The 22,499-nt window shown below is 45.2% G+C and overlaps 1 protein-coding gene across 7 annotated transcripts in view; it reads right to left on the bottom strand.

Annotated features, from left to right (window-relative positions):
• ppip5k1a (diphosphoinositol pentakisphosphate kinase 1a) overlaps window positions 1-22,499 on the bottom strand; it is a 162,509-nt gene that overhangs the window by 10,302 nt on the left and 129,708 nt on the right. For 6 of the 7 annotated variants that reach the window (XM_072492739.1, XM_072492740.1, XM_072492741.1 and 3 more), the window contains 3 exons: window positions 9,837-9,974; window positions 8,549-8,677; window positions 2,794-3,516 (listed from right to left, as the gene is read on the bottom strand). In XM_072492739.1, the coding sequence (XP_072348840.1) occupies window positions 3,188-3,516; window positions 8,549-8,677; window positions 9,837-9,974 (596 nt within the window). In that variant the 3' untranslated portion in view covers window positions 2,794-3,187. Of the gene's footprint in view, window positions 1-1,008; window positions 3,517-8,548; window positions 8,678-9,836; window positions 9,975-22,499 lie in introns of those variants that run through there. The other variant, XM_072492738.1, reaches the window with a different exon arrangement.

The raw sequence follows: 22,499 nt of genomic DNA, 5'->3' as shown, positions 1-22,499 counted from the left end.
GTGCAGGGTAGGTGGATTGGCCACGCTAAATTGCCCCTTAATTGGAAAAAATGAATTGGGCAGTCTAAATTTATTTTTAAAAACCTTGTCTTAGCACTATTAAAAATATGTGCGCAAGGACATTAAGGACCATGGATATAGTGTGAAACTAGATTCACATGTAGGCTGGACCAAAGGTGGGGCAGGGTCTCTTCACTGAAGGGTTTTTAACAAAGAAAAAATATTTATCATTTCAGCGCTGGTCCACAAAACATCCAATTTACCGAATTCAATTTTAAAACTTCCCATGGAAGGGGATTTGAACCCATGATCTCCGAATAGCTAATCCAGCACCTCATGCAGAGCACTCCACAATCCTTACAGAATAAATCCACCCGAGTCTTAGTGACTCCAGCTCAAAGTTGAAGAAACCTAAAAGCAGACTTCAAAAATTCCCTCCAGGTGATTGATTTCCCAGACTCATTTTGAAACGTGTGGGTTGATTCCACTCCCAGTTGACCTGCGATAGGGAGCCGATTACCCAGCAGGGGAACCGCATCTTAACTGACGCCAGTTATTTTGTATCACAACAATCTTAAAACGGTGAAAGTGTAGATTATTCTGCCCAACAGAAAACAAAAAGAACATTTTTTAGCTGATAATTTTTCAATTACTATCGTTGTTACACTGTGACATCCATTAAAAAAAAAATTTAGAGCACCCAATTCAATTCTTATCCAATTGAGGGGCAATTTAGCGTGGCCAATTCACCTACTCTGCACACCTTTGGATTGTGGGGGTGAGACCCCTGCAGACACGGGGAGAATGTGCAAGCTACAAACGGACAGAGACTCGAGGCCGGGATCGAACCCGGGTCCTCAGCGCCGGGAGGCAGCAGTGCTAACCACTGCGCCACCATATCCTAGAGTGGTTGCTTTTCACATGCCATTGCTGATGACACTACGCACCGTTTTAATATTACAGCCCGAACCAGGATATAACTACAGCACAAAACAACAATTAACTCACAAATAGCAAATGTCTTCTTCTCTTGGAGACGATGACTCATGCTGGCGATCATGGATCCACGGAAATCAGCTGTCTATCAATGTCTCACCCGTGACCATTCTTCAAGTGCGAGTCTAGGAAGCTTCAACAGATTGTTTAACTCTGGTATAACGTGCGAACATACGGATTAGGAGCAGGAGTGGGCCACTCGGCCCCTCGAGCCTGCCCCGCCATTCAATAAGATCATGATTGATCGGATTGTAACTTGACCCCACATCCCTGCCACCCTCCCAACCCCCTTGTTAATCGAGAATCTATCTGCGTCCGCCTGAAAAAATATTCAAAGACTCTGCTTCCACCGCCTTTTGAGAAGAGTTCCAAAGACTCTTCCCCAGTTGTATCCAATCCTGTCCGTGCCCACCATACACATACACAAACCCACATAGACACATGCACAGAATCTCACACTCACATGCATTGTTTGACAGCAAACAGCAGTTCCAACTCTAGCTGTCTATTCTTTCCCCGAGCTCAGGATGCGGAGAGGATCTTGCGGGTGGGACAGGTATAAAGGTGGACATCTCCGTACTGATAACACACAACTCAGATACATACAGCTAAGTTCACAAAGCAAATTCACTTTTCTTCCTTATTTTAAGGCTGCGACCCCACATCTAAGCCGTAACATTGTGAGGTTTACTTATCACTGTGAGCCTCACTGGCAAAGCCAACATTCGTTGTTGCTCATCCCGGATTGCCCTTGGAAAAAAAAATGGTGGTTATCAGGGATAAGTGAAGTGTGATGTTATGGATTAACTGTAAAAATTTACTGAAACCAATCCTCATGAGTGCTAAGTTAACTTTGGGTTTTCTAAAGTTTTATTATTTAGCTGGGGTTTCCTCAACCCAATTTCTCACCTCCTCTTGCCAAGGTTGTTTTTTTAAATTTTAGAGTACCCAATTATTTTTTTTTCCAATTAAAGGGCAATTTAGCGCGGCCAATCCACCTAGCCTGCGCATCATTTTGGGCTGTGAGGGTGAGACCCACGCAGACACGGGAGAACGTGCAAATTCCATACTGACAGTGACCCGGGGCTGGGATCGAACCCGGGTCCTCGGCGCCGTTAGGCAGCAGTGCTAACCACTGTGCCACCCCTCTTCTTGCCTCGTGTTGAGAGTTCCATATGCCCCGAAACCCTAAAGTATCTCATCCGAGCAGTCATCGTGTCTAGTGAGCCCAGGCAGCGTATTAACAAGTTATTCAGTCTCTAGGGGATTGACCCTCAACAAGCAATGATCCCTCTAAGCTGTGCACGGACGCCCAGTAGTCATAAGGTACCATGCAGACTGCTCACAAGCTGTCCTTTTAAGATACTCCATGTGCACAACTGTGCAAAAGAAATGTAAAGGTTCAGGCATTGATCTAATCAGGCTGTGTAGAAAAAAAACCCTCAGAGGCGACATTGCCCACAAGTGTACAAGGTACAGTGATCAGGAACCGTTGATGGAATCTTCCCCTTCACCAACCCAGGGACGTCAAGGCTAATGGTAGTGCCCCAACTATCCTCTGGTCGAAATTGGCTAACTTTGCAGAGAGCGAGACCGAGCTTCGAATCTCCCTTGTTGGGATCGCACACAGGACATTCCAGCTTCCCCACAAGCCAGGCTAGGTCTTCGTGTTTTACCAGAATGGCGATTCAGCTAGCCACCGAAGATGCACGCTCCCTGTTGGTCCTGCTTCACGAGGCTCTACAACACTCAGAAATTGGGTGAAAGAAAAACAGATTGGAGTCTAATGTCCCCCAGAAGGATTAAATTGTTCCTTATTTACAAAATACCATCATTAAATAATCTTTTAGTTTACAAACTGCATGGATGAAGAAACAGCTGGCTTTCTGTACATGGTTATAGGAGTAAGACTGACACGTACCAGATACAAATAAATCACCCATCACAACGGAGATACAGACACCTAATCTGTAGGTCAGAAGTACAAGGTGACATCAAAACACCACAGTCCAAACCTGGAGTGCCTAACTCCTATGTATTGCAGTGCGGTATTCATTCAGTGTATTGACACCAGAGCCATCTCACTGGAGTTATAAAATGTCAGCCGCAGTCCCTAGTCAATAACACGAGCCCGACAGTGGACATCACATTTGGTGGCACAGTACCATGGAGTGATCCACCGTCTTCAACGCTAGGTTTCCACCAGACCGTCCACCACCTGCTTCCCCTGCCCGGCCACACTTCCAGAGAGCTGCAGGTCGCTGTGATTCTGGTACGGCTGTTGGCCTTGAACGACATGCTGCCCCTGGCTGCTTTGAAGAGCTGGTGTCAGCTGTGGGTCCTTGTGATTGCAGCCGGGATGTTGGCCCGGGCCGGCTGGGTGGGCGGATTGCTGCTGCTCTTCGCTGCTTTGAGACGTGAGCGATGACTTCTCGCTGAAACTAAACCTGGGCGATTTGTCAGAGGTGTTGGGGGACGACGGGCCAGCACTCGACACAGTGCTTGACGGACCGCTGCTATCTGTATTTAAAAGATAGACAAATCAAAAAGAAATTCGTTAAGCAATGGAAATTCTCAGGAACGCATCACTGAATCTTGCTCCACATTATTTCCGACATGTAATAACCTGCGCGGAGCACACGGGGCTGGTTTGATTGTTTTACCTGTGTGGCTAGAAGAGGGGGAACTCCCCCGCTAACCCGCTATCCCCCTGGGGTTATTACCATGTGTATACAAGGTCAGCCAGATAGGAGCCGACCAACCGAGGGAGGATCCGGTGAAGTCTAGCCGGGACCCTTTGTAAATAGTACGTATTATAAATAAACGTCTTCTTTGTGATACTCATCCAACTCCCTTCGCCTTTATCTTGAAGGATTAAGAGTATATCAGTTTAAGTACTTTCTTTGCAATGTAGTCAACGCAAAGCCAACACCATCTTCGGAACCTCACTTTCTCCAAATTCAACCTCTCTTATTTCTCAGTTTTATTTTCCTATAATTTTGCTGGTGCTAAGGGATGCTGCACTTTTGAAGGTTCAAAACTTAGAAGAGACATTAAACTGAGCCCCCAGCTGCCGATTACAGTGGTCAGGTGAGTGTTAAAGATACTATCGAACTTTGTGAAAAAACAGCAGGGTTATTCCTCCGTGTGCCCTGGCCAACATTCTGCCCTCCAATAGCACCACTGGAGACAAATTACATGAACATTCAACTCATTTCTGACTCTGGGCTTTCCGTGCGTATATACAAGACACTGACTGCACTTCGAAACTAATTCATTGTCAGTGAGACACAGATTTAATTTCCGTATGCAAATTTTGGAGTTAAAAGTAGTTTAGGTCAAGTAAGGCAGTACGATCTAAAAGGTGTCGTGTTCCATCGCTAAGCTGTACTGAGCTGATTGAGGCTGACCTGGAACTGAACGCGAAGGACTTTAAAATCACATACACACACATTTGGAAAGATATTCCTCTATCAGCCATGATTAAATGGCGGAGCAGACTCGAAGGGTCAAATGGCCTAATTTTGCTCCTATATCTTATGGTCTTATGGAAAATACGCAAATGTTTGATTGTCAATAAGTGAACAATCTTTATTTCAATCTCAATTTTCAATGCCAGTGGATGGCAAGGTGGCACAGTGGTTAGCACTGCTACCTACAGCAGAGGATCCAGGTTCAATCCCGGCCCCGGGTCACTATCCGTGTGGAGTTTGGCCACACTAAATTGCCCCTTAATTAGAGAAAAATAATTGGGCACTCTAGATTTTAAAAAAAAATTTCAATGACAATTTATTTTTCATATTGGGAAACATATTTAAAAACAGACAAAAAGCTTATAATAGGCTAACTGAAGATGATAAAGATCAGAATAAATCAGAATAACAATATACCCATGCTCATTTAATGCATCAGTGTAAATAAATTTCGATATGATGGTGTTATTTTGGGTGGCACGGCGGTGCAGTGGTTAGCACTGCTACCTACGGCGCTGAGCACCCGGGTTCGATCACGGTCACTGCACATTCTCCCCGTGTTTGCGTGGGTCTCACCCCCACAGCCCAAAGATGTGCAGGGTTAGATTTCATAGAATTTACAGTGCAGAAGGAGGCCATTCGGCCCATCGAGTCTGCACCAGCTCTTGGAAAGAGCGCCCTACCCAAGGTCCACACCTCCACCCTATCCCCATAACCCAGTAACCCCACCCAACACTAAGGGCAATTTTGGACACGAAGGGCAATTTATCATGGCCAATCCACCTAACCTGCACATCTTTGGACTGTGGGAGGAAACCGGAGCATCCGGAGGAAACCCACGCACACACGGGGAGGATGTGCAGACTCCGCACAGACAGTGACCCAAGCCGGGAATCGAACCTGGGACCCTGGAGCTGTGAAGCAATTGTGCTATCCACAGTGCTACCGTGCTGCAGTTAGGTGGATTGGCCACTCTAAATTGCCCCTTAATTGGAAAAAAATAATTGGGTGCTCTAAATTTTTAAAAAACATGATGGTGCTATTTCCATTGTGCACATCCAGTGGGCTTAGCTACAGTATAATAATAATAATCTTTATTATTGTCACAAGTAGGTTTACATTAACACTGCAATGAGGTTACTGTGAAATCCCCTAGTCGCCACATTCCGGCCTGTTCGGGTACACAGAAGGAGAATTCAGAATGTTCAATTCACCTGACAGCACGTCTTTCGGGACTTGTGGGAGGAAACCGGAGCACCCGGAGGAAACCCACGCAGACACGGGGAGAACGTGCAGACTCCGCACAGACAGTGACCCAAGCCGGGAATCGAACCTGGGACCCTGGAGCTGTGAAGCAACAGTGCTAACCACTGTGCAACCGTGCTGCCCGCTTCTGTGAGGAGAAATCTTTAAAAAGGACAATATTTGCAGTGATATTTTAATGTTCACTGCCACAGAGATAGTATCCGTGTTAGTTGTGAATGGAATGAATGGAATTGGGACTGTGTAAGTCTACAGCAAGTACCAGGAATTGCTGCTTCGCTGTAAGAATAATGAATTCCCTCAATCCCCCTGCATAGATTCAACTAGCTTAAGAAAAGATCAGCAATGGAACCAACCTCCTTCTGGGTCCGTCTGCCTTAACCTTAGTTGCAAACTACTAGCAGTAACCAGGTCAAAGAAAATCCAAAGCAAAATTAATTCATCACCAGCTTAAGTCACAGGGAATTAGGCGCTGGCAGATGTGCGAGTGTATAACAAAGCAGGTGATTGAGGGAACAGAAACCCACCCTCTACCATGTCATCTCATCGCTCCCCACCCCCACCCCCCCCAGACTGAAGGGCTTGGGCAGCGCAGAATATTCAATGGTGTACCTGTACTGAGGGAAGGTGCACCTGAGCATCTAAACAAAGGGATGGGTGGGGCAAACAGTTTGCAACACCGCCAACTTGCATTTATGTAGCACCTTTAACACACAGTAAAATATCAAGGAGTATTATCTCTGAGTCACATAAAATGATCTGGGACAGGTGAGAAATGGTTTTAAGGAATGTCATAGAGGAAGAGAGAGCGAGAGGTACGCAAAATGGAGCGATTTAGGGAGTAAATTCCAGAATGTTGGGCACTAGGCAGCTGAAGGGACGGGCTGCCAATGGCACCACGGTTAAAATCAGGAATGTACCAGAGCTGGAATTTGAGGAGCATCTGGGTTAATTTTTTTAAAATTCTTTCATGGGGTGTAGGCATCAGTAGCTGGGCCAGCATTTGTTGCCCATCCCTAACTTCCCGTCAACTGAAAGGCTAACTAGGCCATTTCTGAGGGCATTTAAGAGTCATTATCATAGAATTTACAGTGCAGAAGGAGGCCATTCGGCCCATCGAGTCTGCACCAGCTCTTGGAAAGAGCACCCTACCCAAGGTCAACACGTCCACCCTATCCCCATAACCCAGTAACCCCAACCAACACTAAGGGCCATTTATCATGGCCAATCCACCTAACCTGCACATCTTTGGACTGTGGGAGGAAACCGGAGCACCCGGAGGAAACCCACGCAGACACGGGGAGGACGTGCAGACTCCGCACATTGTTGTGGGTCTGGAGTTTCATGTAGGCCAGACCGGGTAAGGATGGCAGATTTCCTTCCCTAAAAGACATTAGTTAACCAGATGGGTCTTTATGACAATTGACAATGGTTTCATGGTCATCGTCACACTCTTTATTAAAAAATTTAGTGTGTCCAATTATTTTTTTCCAATTAAGGGGCAATTTAGCGTTGCCAATCGACCTACCCTGCACATCTTTGGGTTGTGGGGGTGAGACCCACTCAGACACGGGGACATGGAGGGAATTGAATACATGGATGAGAATTTTAATCTCAGCAGGAAAGGTCACAGAATGGCTGGGCGTAATCTTCTGCTTTCGCTGGCTGCAAGCTTGGAGGTGGGAAGGGCATGTACTTAGGTAGGATGGTGGCATACCAGAATCCTTGCTGCTTTCCAAACCAATCTTTGCTTCACCAAGTTTCTGGTCACTTTAACACTGTCGGTGGGACTGGAAAATCCCGCTGGCAGGAAAGGCCGGAAAGTTGCGGCCTACGGGTATTGGCTCTTTGCCTGTTTCTCCGTTAAAAACTGGAGACCTTCTCAACATTTTAAAAATCTTTTAAGAACTCTTCCTGCTTATTTCTTTTGTTCCTATTTCTTCTATGTTGTTTTATTGGTCCGTGGACCCATAATCGGGATGTGCCTTTAGGCAGAAGGCTCCAGGTTTAAATAGCCTGCTTGTCAGGACACGGTGTTCCCAGGTTTTGTTTTTGGAGAGGAGAAGCCAGACTCCTAATCACCGAGTGGATCATAGAAACCAGGCTTGGAGGGAGTCGGATCAGTGGTTAACTGGCAACTGGTGGATTGGCCAGAGGTGGTGTTCTGCCTGACAACAGTCAGTGATTGGTTCCTACGTGATGCTCTCTGAGAGAGCTGGGCAGAAGCCTTTTGACCTTAGAAGTGAAAGGATCGCGCTCTATCTTTCTCTTTCTCTTTACTGAAGTGAAAGATCTGCTTTATTGTTCTGAAGGCAGCGAGTGCCCGGCACATCCTTTGCTGTGAACCAGAACTGATGTGGAGTCTGTAGAGAAGGCAGTCAATCTTGCCAGAGAAAACCATCTCATGTCTCGAAGGAAGAAGTATTAAAACAAAAACTGAACTTCAGAAAGCCACTAACTAGAAGTCATCCCAGTGCATCAAAGATCCTTATCCTTTTACTTATTCTTAATATTTTCTTTCCCTTTCCTCCACCCTTTCCCTTCTGTGTGTGTGTCTGTGTGTTCCATATAGGGAGTGGGCGAGTTAGGAAGGGGGTGTTGGGAAAGGGGTATTAGATAGTCAGTTTCCTCCGGGTGCTCCGGTTTCCTCCCACAAGTCTGGAAAGACGTGCTTGTTAGGTGAATTGGACATTCTGAATTCTCCCTCAGTGTACCCGAACAGGCTCCGGAGTGTGGCGACTAGGGGCTTTTCACACTAACTATTTGTGACACCAATAAAGATTATTATTATATATTTTAAAACAAAGGTTACTTACACCATGGGGGTTTTTCCGAGTGCGGACGTGACGAGAGGGAGGCAACTGCGGAGGGCAGAACTTGTTGAGGGATAAACTCGTCCACTGTAGGCTGGCTATTTCCCATGGTCTCAAACATTGCAGAAAGTTCTGTCACGTAATACAACAATAATTACACAAACCGCAAATAGACTCAAAATAGAGATCATTGCTACCCATTACTACACTTCAAAGAACTTTAAATGCCTATAAAGTGCTTTGGGAGGTCCTGGTGTTGGGAATAGTGTTATACAAATGGCATTTTTGGATCGTAACATGACCCAGCAATCACTTGGGACTCAACTACCCGGTGAGTGTGCTTGTGATAGGTATGCTGCTCAGTGCGTCTTTGGCTCTCTGTTCAAGATCAGTCTATTGTAGGGCGGCACGGTGGCGCAGTGGTTAGCACTGCTGCCACACGCCGCTGAGGACCCAGGTTCGATCCCAGCCCCGCGGCACTGTCTGTGTGGAGTTGACACATTCTCCCCGTGTCTGTGTGTGTTTCACCCCCACAACCCAAAGATGTTTAGGGTAGGTGGATTGGCCATGCTAAATTGCCCTTTAATTGGAAAAATAATTGGGCACACAAAATTTTTTAAAAATAAAATTAGTCTATTGTGGGATATCATGGGAATGCTGGATTCAGTGCTGTCCCCTTTCCTTCACTGACAGCAAGCAAGGCAATGTTATTGAGAGGGATTGCGGCATCCATGGGACCCGTGGAAGTACTTTTTGAAGTGTAGTCACTGTTGGAATGTAGGAGATGTGGCAGCCAATCTGTGTATAGGAAACTCCAACAAACAGCACGATAACAATAACCAGTTTCAGTGATGTTGATTGAGGGATAAATATTCGCCAGGAGACCAGGAGGAACTCCCTTGCTCTTCTCTGAAATAGTGCCATCACATTTTGAAATCCACCAAAGAGGACAGATAGAGCCTCAGGTCATCGAGGAAACAGCACCTTTGACAATGCACCACTGGAGTGTCAACTTAGACTTCAGTACTAAGGTTTCTGGAGCGAGGCTTGAACCCAGAGCCTTTTGATTCAGAGGCGGGTACCAAATGTGCCTCAGGCCAACCTCAGAAGCAGTGTGATATTTTTCACTTTCCACATACCAGCCATGTCTCTGGAAAATTGATTTTGTTTGTGCTGAGCTTTTGGGGCGGAGGCGTATATTGAACAGCGCTGGGACGTCACAGGCTCAGCTCATGCTTCAACAGATAATACACCCAAGGGAGGGATCTCAGCCTTGGCTAAAAACTTTTACCTTTCGATGCGCCATCGTGAGACTTCCCACAAATTTCAGAAATGGATGAAAGGAATTCATTCACTTGCTTCAGCGAGAGAGAATTATGGAGTGTTTCGAGAGGATAGATCGAAGGAACCATAGAGCATCCTTCAAAACCTAAACAAAATCGAGAAACAAAAATACAAGATATCTGCGATTAATAAATTTCACAGGATCTTAATAAACCCTAAATATAAAGGCACTGAAAGGGCTCACATCACAGCCAGCATTCTCCCAGGGCGAACGGATTTTGTTTTGTTATGAAAAGCAGTTGATGAGCCAAACCAAAACGTGACAGGCAAACGCAACAACACTGGACACTTAAAGCGAGAATCTGAATACGTATTGCAGGTATCAGAACTCTGCAGGGCGAAGGGTATTTCTGGTAAGTAGCAGCCTTAATATCTTGGGAGTAGTAAAACCCCTAAATTGAAGACGTTGGCGGTGAAAGGATGGATGGCCCAAGTCCCCATTGTTCTCTGCATTAGTTAAAACCACAGCCCTGACAAAGCAGAAGGGACTTTTAGAGGCCCACAGTTACTAACCTAGTCAGCTGGGCTCTCCCTCTGTACTACATGTGCTAGCTTGGTTAATACACTTATTAAAGTAGTGGAAAGGGGGTGTCTTCAGACACATGTTAGATGTACTTTTACAAACTTATGTGCAAGTTGTACATTATTACCTTGGAGCAAGAATCCCAATGTTGAACATGTAGACACGACAGTGTCTGTACACATGGTAAATCGCACCATATCTTACCGCTTAATGGGTAAAAGATCACCCGTTTGCCGGAATAATGGATAGGAACATGGTTAAATCTGGCTGCAATATATATAGAACATTGTACAGGTCGGTCAACTTTTGATTATAGTACAGACAATGCACAGTGCTCTCTGAGGAAGGGGCTAAGCCCGCAATTTAAAAAAATTATTATTTCACAAGACAGGGGCTGGTTTAGCACACTGGGCTAAATCGCTGGCTTCTAAAGCAGACCAAGGCAGGCCAGCAGCACGGTTCAATTCCCGTACCAGCCTCCCCGAACAGGCGCCGGAATGTGGCAACTAGGGGCTTTTCACAGTAACTTCATTTGAAGCCTACTTTTGACAATAAGCGATTTTCATTTCATTTCACTGGCCGAGTCAGCATTTTTATTGTCCGTTCCAAAGTGCCCCTTGAGAAGGTGGTATCGAGCCGCTTTCTGGAACTGCTGCAGTTCATGTGGTGTAGGTACAATGACAGAACGGCGATATAGATCCTAGTTCAATGTTAACGTAATATTTTCTCCTCCATTGTCTTATACACATGCCCTCTTTCTTTAAGGGATCAGGTTTGCAGTATTCACTCTCTTACTCTGTGTCTCTGGTAATATTGATCTCACTTGGGCAACGCAAGATGATACCATAGTTTAGGTTCAAATGTGAATTTATTTACAGCTAGGAATGATGGGAGTTTATTGTATATCTCACGTGGAGCTTTACTACAAACAGATTTTAGGTCACCCACAAAGAAAGCCATCCCTTTACTCGATTTTAATCTATTAATTAGTCCTGAGTTTAACACTTTGGGGAAGTGAATACAGCTGAAAAACATATGCCTATAAAAGGTCACGGCTCATAACGCACATACCAATAACATTCAGACTATCAAGGCATTGTGCTCAGCATATTTTAAAAACATAGCTTTGGTAGAGACTGTGTTTCTGACACATCAGATGCCGAGTGCTAGGGCAGATTCATTAATATTTCTGAAGGGTTCTGTTGCTTTGAGCAGGTCACTCGCAGGAATAAGAGCTGGAGAAGATTGAGAATATATTGGGGAACCCACACAATATTGATGATTTTAAAAACTGTTTTATGTTGACAAACAAAACCACAACTTTTTTTCTTTCATTTTCTATCTGGTCTAGGTGCCAACATATGTGAATCTGACACTTAATACAATGCCAAAAATCTGCTAAATATAATATTTAGCAAAAACACAACATAGTTTGATGATGCTAACTTCTTCTCCTCCCCTCCCAATTTATTCTCCGCTTATCCTTCACTAAACGCGTGAAAGTGACCATTCTTCCTGTGCGAGAATCAAAATGGGATATCAGCATGGTATTCAAATAGGGAGTGCATCACCGCCCACTCTGATCTTGACCTCAACCAACATTCACAACTGTGCGTGTACTTTCTAGCAGGGGTATCTGATTAGCGATCAGGCTTCAGGGTTTCCGTTTCCTCCTCCACAATATGTGTTGTGGCTAAATGGAGCACGCCTACGGCCACCCAGGCAGCGCAGCAGCAAACTCAGCACAATCTCCTAATTGAACCTGGGGCTTCTTCCTGGGCCTCACAGCTCAGAGCCACACTGGGGATTGAACCCCTTTAAACATCAAGGGGGGGGCAGCACGGTGGCGCAGTGGTTAGCATTGCTGCCTCACGGCACCGAGGTCCCAGGTTCGATCCCGGCCCCGGGTCACTGTCCGTGTGGAGTTTGCACATTCTCCCCGTGTTTGCGTGGGTTTCACCCCCACAACCCAAAGATGTGCAGGCTAGGTGGATTGGCCACACTAAATTGCCCCTTAATTGGAAAAAATGAATTGGGTATACTAAATTAAAAAATATATATATCAAGTCAGGGACTGGAATGCAAACAGTATTTAAGGTGTCCAATGGACTCGAGTTATACATTAAAAACTATAACAATAATAATAATCTTTATTATTGTCACAAGTAGGCTTACATTAACACTGCAATGAGGTTACTGTGAAAATCTCCTAGTCGCCACACTCCGGCGACTGTTCGGGTGCACAGAGGGAGAATTCAGAATGTCCAATTCACCTAACAAGCACGTCTTTCAGGACTTGTGGGAGGAAACCAGAGCGCCCGGAGGAAACCCACGCAGACACGGGGAGAACGTGCAGACTCCGCACAGGCAGTGACCCAAGCTGGGAATCGAACCTGGGACTCTGGCTTTGCGGAGCAACAGTGCTAACCGCTGTGCTACGGTGCCGCCTATCGTGAGTGCCTTTTAATAGGTATCGTAGCACAATGAAGATGGACCAATAAACCAGAGGCTTGGATTAATGATCTGGACACAGGAGTTTAAATCTCACCATGGCAGCTGAGGAATTTAAATGTAATTTAATAAACCTGGCCCCTCAAATTTAATTAAATAAAGCTAATATCCATAATGGTGACCTGATCATCATTAAAACATATCTGTTTCACTGATGCCCTTTAAAAACATCACTAAATTCCAAATCCAGTAAACCCATCACCAATGGAGGGCATTTACTGCTATTGCCATGATTGCAAATTAGAAATGAGAGCAGTTAGAAGGAACTGTATGGAAAGAAAACTATTCTTTAGCAATAAGAAAGCTTTGATCAATCGGCAAATTCTTTGGAAGGGGGAGTACGAATTAGAGAGAATTATCTTCTCTGGGATCAAGAGGGGAATTGGTCGCGTAAACCTTTGGGAGGAAAGAAAGATAGATTTAGAACATTGACTGATTAGTGATTTGAAATCAACAAACCAGAAGAGAGTGAAATGTTATTCAACTGAACAGCAGGAAGCAGGAATGCCTCATTACAGGGTTAGTGAGGATGAAAATGCTTCAGAACTGTGTGTAATTAAAACGTTTGGAATCTTTTGACATTTAAGGCAGAGCTAAAGGTTTACAAGTTAAGTCAAAGCAAATTATTATTAGCTGGTGGGGGCCAAGACTACAAACAGTGTGGCTCATCTCATTCAAGTCTCAGCTCTTAAAAGACTCAAAATTTACATACTGTCATATCATTCGCAACCTTGGGGTGTTCCTACAAGTGAAGTATTTTTGATGCAGCCAATTGCAAAGGCCAAAAGCAGCAACGCGATTGCGACCCGATAATCTATCCTAGTAATTTAAGGTTGAGGAAAATCATATTGACTCGGACACTGGGGAGAACTTGCTCCGTCTTCTTTGAATAGTGCTGTGGAATGTGGGTTCCGCCTGAGGGAGCAGTTTGGTTTGACCTCTCATCTGACAGGCCATCTTAGGACAGCACAGTACAGAGTCTCTGCCTGAATTGTGATGCTCAAGTCTCAAGAATGGAAGTCAAGCTCATGACCTTCATATTCAGAATGCTACCAACAACAACAACAAAATTAGCTCATTGTTCTTTTACTAAAAATGTAGAGTACCCAATTATTTTTTTTCCAATTAAGGGGCAATTTAGCGTGGTCAATCCACCTACCCTGCACATCTTTGGGTTGTGGGGGCGAGACCCACGCAGACACAGGGAGAATGTGCAAACTCCACACGGACAGTGACCCGGGGCCGGGATTGAACCCGGGTCCTCAGCACCGTAGGGAACAGTGCTAACCGCTGTGCTGCCCGAGCTCATTGTTCAAGGCCAACATTTTCTCTGGGAAATTAAGGGAAATGGGGAGTGGGCAGGAAAGTGGAGCTGAGCAGTTGAGTCACGGGGCTGGATTCTCTGGTCTCCCAACCATGTGTTTCCTGGCGCACCGTACTCGGGGGGGGGGGGGGGGGGGGGGGGATTCCCATTGAAGCCACCTTATGCCGCCCGGAAATCCGCTGCCGGGGATGTGCTGCCAGCGGGAGAAGTGAATCCCGATGACTGGAGAATTCCGGTCATGATTTCATTGAAGAGCGCAGCAGGCTCAAGGTGCCATTTTGTCTACTCATGCTACTGCTCCTGTCTCATGCTCTTATCCTATTTTTAAGAATATGAATCGGGGACACATCAGAATGTTTATGGGCACTAAGTACCGATACTTGAGGACAACCAATGCAAATGTTCAACCCTTGTGGTGAGTGTTCAAAGTTGAAAAAAGTAGCAGGTACGCGAGATAAGTCAAGAAGCAGCGATGAGGTGATAATAAACTGGCTAAAAATTTGTGGGCTGGAGGCGGACAGCCCATTGTAAGTGTGGAATTTCACAATTCGGAGAGTTGGCGTGACGGTGTGGTCGGATCACGACTTCAAATTGGAAGCGAAGAAGAATTATGTATTGCAGGTTCTGAGCGTCCCCCACTTTGGCTTCGCAATAAAACTATATAGCCACAAACAGAGAAGTGATAGATATATTTCTCAGCTACCATAAAATAGGATGAGACAGTTCTTTTAATAATATGTCTGAAATTGATTTCAGAGCGTCAGGCTGGTTTGTGATTAGAGGACACATGTTACTGTTGAGGTGAATTTTATTAGCTCTGGGAACTGAGCATGGCATCATTTAACTTACACCAGGGAAGACGTTAACAGGAGCGGTGGAATAACTGGGATTGTTTATATGGAAAACAACAGATGGTGGGAACTGCGTTATAATAATAACGAGCAATCCATCTAATAGGTGGTTTTGAGCAGCAGTTTGTTCGGGCTGCAATGGGCCACAGAGGATAGGGAAGTCTTCCACGAACAATTCCTAACAAAGATCTGCTAATCACTGTTTTGGTAACTGTTAGAGACAAAACATTTAACCACAAACAGGAAAGGGAAACTCGCTCTTTTTAGCAATTGATTCAAGTATGGCATGAGACAAGTCAGAGGCGAATCAAATGTCTCTTCACTTGTCTGTTTAATGGCATATAATCATGGGCAAGTAGAAGAATAATGTATATATATATTTTATTAAAGTCTCTTGGATCTCGCCCCCACAACCCAAAAGATGTGCAGGCTAGGTGGATTGGCCATGCTAAACTGCACCTTAATTGTAAAAAGATAATTGGGTACTCTAAATTTATATTTTAAAAAACGTCTGAGCTGTACACACTGGGAAGGTCCTAGATTTATTCTCTGGATGTTCTTGGCTTATAGTCATGGGGTAGGGATGCTACATTTCACCTCAGACATTTGACCTCAGCACCATTTTATAGTGAAACAAAAAAACAACCATGGTCCCTGGTCGTGACCACAATCGAATCACCCCTGCTGTAAAGAGTACGTGCGGTCACTGAAATGGGCAGGATTTCTGTTTCGCTGGGTTACCCCCATAATCGAACAATGCACTAATCCACAGTGACTAGACCCACATGAGGCGTGGAGCATTGAAGAAGATACTCCCCCCTCACCCCCCTTGATCCCAGGCACCATGGCCAAGTTCAGCTATCTTGATTGAGATTCCTGGTTTTAATATGCTTGCTTGCTCCCCCCCTTCTCATTTTGACCATGTATTCCGCCCCCCCCCCCCCCAGTTTCAGAACCTTCTTTTGTAGGTTAAAGAATAAAAATAGAAACACAAAAGATTCTCTTTCTTCGGTCAAAAAAATAAATGGAATAATCATTCTCACTTACACCAAGGTCTACAGGGCATGTTCAGAAAGGCAGACCACGCACCTCTAGGCGGGATGCTTCCTGAACTAATCTTCTCCTTCACATATCATGGATAAGAGCCAGGCTTTGTTAAAAACACAAAAGGGCAACTGTACAAGCTCTCATTAATAGCACAGTCATCCTAGATAGTTTCAACCCCAAAGCAAAAGGGAATGTAAGGAAGGCTTTCACCATTTGATTTTGCTAAACAAATTTACTACTTTAGACTATTTTTCAGCCGAACTAATTCAAGTTCAAGAAACATATTGGAGGTGTAGTGGGAGATCAATTGTTGTTACTAGGGTTCCAATGGCACTTATATAGTGTAGGGTCACACGTTATCCATCCAACAAGGACAGCAAACTGCCAAAAGGCGCTTCACAGGAATGTAATCAAACAATATTTGGCACGGAATCACATAAGGAGATAAAAGTTTGGTCAAAGAAGTAAGTTTAAGGAGGGCAGTAAAGGAGAAAGGTAAGAGTACGTGCGGTCACTGAAATGGGCAGGATTTCTGTTTCGCTGGGTTACCCCCATAATCGAACAATGCACTAATCCAGTGACTAGACCCACATGAGGCATGGAGACATATATAGAGGGAATTCCAGAGCTTAGGCCTGGGCAGCTGAAGGTACAGCCAGCGATTGTGAAACAATTACAATTGTGGGTGTACAAGAGGGTAGAATGGAAACCTGGACACAGCACTGTCAGCTGCATAGCACTAGGATGAAGCACGAGAGATACAGGTAGCTGATGGTGCTAGCTGAAGGGGTAATTGGAGATGATCAGTTTTGGTCAGGTTTACAATCTATTAGGGCGGCACGGTGGTGCAGTGGTTAGCACTACCACCTATGGCGCCAAGGACCCAGGTTCGATCCCAGCCCCAGGTCACGGTCTGTGTGGAGCTTGCACATTCTCCCAGTGTCTGCATGGGTCCTACCCCCACAACCCAAAGATGTGCAGGGTAGGTGGATTGGCCATGCTAAATTGCCCCTTAATTGGAAAAGAAATAATAAAAAAAGAGTGTTGATGAAGGAGTGAATCTTTTTTTTCCTGTCCTAGTTCACTCTCCCATATTTACTTCTGGAAGGTCTTTGTGTGGGACTTGTCGATAAGTACAGGGTTTCTGTATCCGTCCTAATCTCTCCTTCATGTTTGATTGTTGCATCTTGCCCGATTCTGTTCCTCGGATATGCAGGGGGCTGTTTTTCCGTGATATTGGTGCCATATAGATATAAATCCTTCATGTGTCTGGGTGTACCAGCAGCAACGATGCAGGTGAAAGGTGATCTCACTAGGGGTGGCACGGTGGCGCTGTGGTTAGCACTGCTGCCTACGGCGCCGAGGACACGGGTTCGATCCTGGCCCCAGGTCACTGTCCGTGTGGAGTACAGTCCGTGTGGAGTTTGCACATTCTCCCCGTGTCTGCATGGGTTTCATCCCCACAACCCAAACATGTGCAGGGTAGGTGGATTGGCTACGCTAAATTACCCCTTAATTGGAAAAGAAATAATTGGGTACTCTAAATTTAAGAAAAAAGGTTCCCAACCTATTCGATAGGATCAGTCTTTTCTTGGTCCTCTTTGCAGAGTTTGAGCACGGCTGCACATCAAAGCAAAATCAATCGGAATATCTCAAAGTTCCAAACAACATGGAGATGAATGGCCAATTAATCCGGGATTTTTTTTAGCCCTGTTTTTTTCCAATTAAGGGGCAATTTAGCGAGGCCAATCCACCTAACCCTGCACATCTTTGGGTTGTGGGGTGAGACCCACACAGGCATGGGGAGAATGTGCAAACTCCACGCGGAGAGTGACCTGGGGCCGGGATTGAACCCGGGTCCTCGGCGCCATGAGGCGGCAGTGCTAACCACTGCGCCACCGTGTCGCCCTTTTTAGCCCTATTGATTGTGAGAAAAGTGTTAGCCAAGGCTCTTCTGTAAGTAATAGTTTAGGATTCTCATAATCCATCTGATGAAGCTGACACAGACTTCTGTTACAAATTGCGGCCTTTAATAGAATGGCTTCCCTAGATTTTTGGGTCAGAGCTCAAATGCATCTAAACAAATCACTGAGTTACGCACTCACAGATCTTTGCTAATGGAAGGAGGACCCCATACTAGTTGAAGAATCAACACTGTGATTGACACCAAGAAGGGAAAAAAACATAGATATGGTAGAAAAAAAGATCACTGAAGAGGGAACCCAAATCTCTCAAGGGTACAGACATTCCTGATGGTGACTTACCTGTGGCAGAAGCTAATCGTCAGACGATAACAGCCAGAACAAGCTCCTTAAACATCCTCAACAATGCAATCACAAATAGCTGGTAGAGAAAGCTGATCTGTAATCTGGCAGGGGCTCGCAAATCGGGCTCCAAATCCCTTAACATCTTAGCAATATTCTACCTGCCACAAATCTACATTAGATGCATGGAATATCCGGGCAGCGATAAAAGGCTTCACGCGTCAACACATCTGAAATGTATAGAATTACCCTTGAGAGCTAATGGAGGCCATATTAAGTGAGATTTTAATTCACATAAAATCCATTCGCAGAGTTAAAATCAGGCCCAATGCCTCCAAATGACAGAAGACATTATTTACAGTTTCTTCAAACAATAAAAGAAAAAGTGAAACCCTCTCACTGTAAAAACGAGGGACTGGTCCATCCAACCCGTCTTGTGTATCAGGATACTGAAACTTCCCAACCAACCCAGAAACCACCACATCTCACCTCCACCGTGAGGCCAAGAAGAGATCAAAAGCTCCGGCCAATTATTAGTGGAACAAAGATGTAGAAAACTGCTTTCCAATTCCGTTAGGTGATTGAAACCAGCCTAGAAGATCACTCCGACCCTAATTCATGTGCTATGGTACCTACCTCTTGTTCAGGGTGATTTCTTTCCAAGTCAGAAACAGGTCCCGTTCTCACTTCAAGGAAGTTGGCGAATCAGCATTCGCCGCACGATCTAGCACCTGTTCCTCAGATGCACCATTCCCTGGGAAAAGAAGCACCTCCTAATATCTAACCTAGTTCTGCCGTTCCATAACTGGAGATTCGCAGAGTTATGCCCCCCGATCCACCCTAACCTATTTGGTTGAAGCAACTTCTCTACATGAAGACAATCTAATACTTCATCATGTTGTGTACCCCAATCAAATCATCCAAGTATAAGCTTCTGTAAAGTACAGAGTTCCAGCTCTTTGAGCCTATCTGGGTAAATAAGATGCTTTAAACTGGGTTTCCTCATGGTAGACTTTCGTGATATTTTTCCCTCCTCTCCTGGTACTTCGAGTCTTCCTAAGGTAGGGGTCCCTCGGTAGCAGGCTCCAGTATCACACAAAAGTGACCATTCTTTGCACATCCGTCCAAACAATGAGCATACTCGTCAGCTATGAAGGGGAATTAAAGCAAGCATTGTTCAACCCCCCCCCACCATATTCAAAATGGTCAGTTTCCAGTAATGGGGTGAAACAGGACACAATGATGAGTTGATCTTTCTGCTCCCTGGGTCAGGGGTGCTGGATAAAGCTACTGTCCCAACTGAGATAAATAGACAGCGTCACAGAGGGAAAAAAGGAAAATTGCTCGTAATATTTAAACAATGCCTGCCATCATTTCTAATTCAAAGAATCAGACAAAAAGTATCTACCATACTTGATCACGAGTAAAATGTTACAGTATAATAATTCAATTAACACTCACACGCACACAATTACTGCACTTTACAAGATTTGTACTAATATTACCATTCACAGGCTCAGTAACGAATAACTACTAACGCTAAGGACAGGCGGAGGTGAATGTTCATACCCTTGCACATTAAAACAAAAATGCGCTCAGAGCAAGATCATAAATACAGATAGCAAGTAAAATACACCAGCATGAAAGCCAACCAAAGAATGATCACGTCAATGTTAGTGCAAACCATTTAAAGCATTTACACTCCTCAATCTGATAAGCTGGGTTTAGCTCACATCAGATGCACAGCATTTGTGTCATGCATGCAGTCCTAAGCTGCCAGTAAGGAGGCGCCTGAGTGAAAACTGCAATAAAACCATACAACAGAAAATAATTATTCATGTACATCATAAACATATATCCATAAACACACAATTACCAGGACTCATTCCACATGCAACATAGCTTATTTGGCCAGGAGTGAGCACTCGTGTGTTCCACTGCAGAATTATTCTAGGTGGATAAAACTGCTAAAGGCTGCGGAACAATTTTAAATTGACTTGCACTGTCTCTTTTGCAATATGACAAAACTAAACAAAGCAAGCAGATTAATAATATGATTTTGAACCACCATTGGCCAAGTTCGCAGGAGATGCTGGTCCAGGTCGTGACCTACTCAGGGTTTATAATCAATGTAAAGGCTGCAACTCTACTCATTTTTTTTTTTAGGGGGGGGCGGTCTCAAATTTGTTTCCAGCGCTGGCAGGAAAAGAATGTCAAAAACACCAATTATCTTGATGTTGTTCCTGGCAGATTAGGGAAGGTAAAACTGTTTGCATTTACAAATTATCTCCTCAGTGCACACATCTCACCAGCTCAATGGATTTTGGAGGAGGTGGTAGAGTGGTGGCAACGTCCATGGACCAGCAATCCAGACGTTGAGGCTAATGTTCTGGGAAGACATGGGTTCAAATCCCACCACGGCAGCTGGTGGAACATGAATGCAATTAATAAATCTGGATTTTACAGCTAGTCTCAGTAACGGTGACCATGAGAACTAGCATCGACTGTTGTAAAGCCCCGCCTGGTTCACTGACCTGCCGTCCTTACCCAGTGTGGCCTACATGTGACTCCAGACCCACAGGAATGTGATGGACTCTTAACGGCCCACTGAAATGTTCAGCTCAAGGGCAATTAGGGATGGGCAACAAATGCTGGCCTTCCCAGCGATGCCTGCATCCTTCCAAATAAAGAGCAAGCAAGAGTCACGCAACTACTCGGAGTTCAAAATGCAAATGTAAATCCTCTCCCACTGGGCGGCCTTGTTGGTAAATGTTTGCCGAGGGCATTGCTGCATTGTGCAGCAAGCACAGGTTTACCTGCCTACTCCACTGTGGCAGTAACATCTGGAAATCAGCAATTCACTTGCCCATTTGATCAAGTGGGAAACAAGGTAGCGACACGGTAGCACAGTGGTTAGCACTGTGGCTTCACAGCGCCAGGGTCCCAGGTTAGATTCCCGGCTTGGGTCACTGTCTGTGTGGAGTCTGCACGTTCTCCCAGTGTCTGCGGGGGTTTCCTCCGGGTGCTCCGGTTTCCTCCCACTAGTCCCGAAAGACGTGCTTGTTAGGTGAATTGGACATTCTGAATTCTCCCTGTGTACCCGAACAGGCGCCAGAGTGTGGCGACTGGGGGCTTTCCACAGTAACTTCATTGCAGTGTTAATGTAAGCCTACTTGTGACAATAAAAAGATTATTATTATAGAATCATAAAATTTACAGTGCAGAAGGCCATACGGCCCATTGAGTCTGTACCGGCCCTTGGAAGGAGAACCCTACCTAAACCCACACCTCCACCCTATCCCCGTAACTCAGTAACTCCACCTAACCTTTTTGGACACTAAGGGCAATTTATCATGGCCAATCCACCTAACCTGCACATCTTTGAACTCTGGGAGGAAACCGGAGCACCCGGTGGAAACCCACGCACACACGGGGGGAACATGCAGAGTCCGCACAGACAGTGACCCAAGCCGGAAATCGAACCTGGGACCCTGGAGCTGTGAAGCAACTTTTTAACCACTGTGCTACCGTGCCCCCCAGGTATAGGTATTGAATGTTTACTCATCCTCACTATCTAGAGGAGAATAGATGGAAGTAAAAGAAATGAGACACACTTGAGGAAATAAACTCACTGGTAATACTTGGTAAGGTTCACAAACAGAAACTCAACCAAGTTTCAATGACCTTTTTCTGTGCGTACCTAACTGACCCAAACAGCGCCCCTTAGTCCCACACAGCAGCTATTCTGTAAGCTCGGAGTGAGACCACTAGCGTGGCGTCAAGTAAGCTGCTTTGTGCTGTGGGGCAGGGCTACCGCTCATGGATAAACGCTCTGCATGCTGAGTTCACATTGTCTGACACCAGTAGAACAGTCTCGTGCTTCTCACACTCATTAGAGGAGCTGGACGTGGCTTTTATTTCTGGAGGAAAATTGTCTGCCTGGAAGCTTCAGGAAACCAGATGAAATAAATGAAATGCTTTAGAAATAGTCAATGAAATAAATACTTGGAATTTGCACAGAAACAAAATTGGGCCGAATGGCAAGAAAGAGAGGGGGGGGGGGGGAAAGAAGGGGTGAGAGGGGTGGGGA

Source organism: Scyliorhinus torazame, chromosome 30 (assembly GCF_047496885.1).
Source record: "Scyliorhinus torazame isolate Kashiwa2021f chromosome 30, sScyTor2.1, whole genome shotgun sequence".
Classification (NCBI taxonomy): Eukaryota; Metazoa; Chordata; class Chondrichthyes; order Carcharhiniformes; family Scyliorhinidae; genus Scyliorhinus; species Scyliorhinus torazame.
This window is presented reverse-complemented; position numbering and strand designations above follow the sequence as displayed.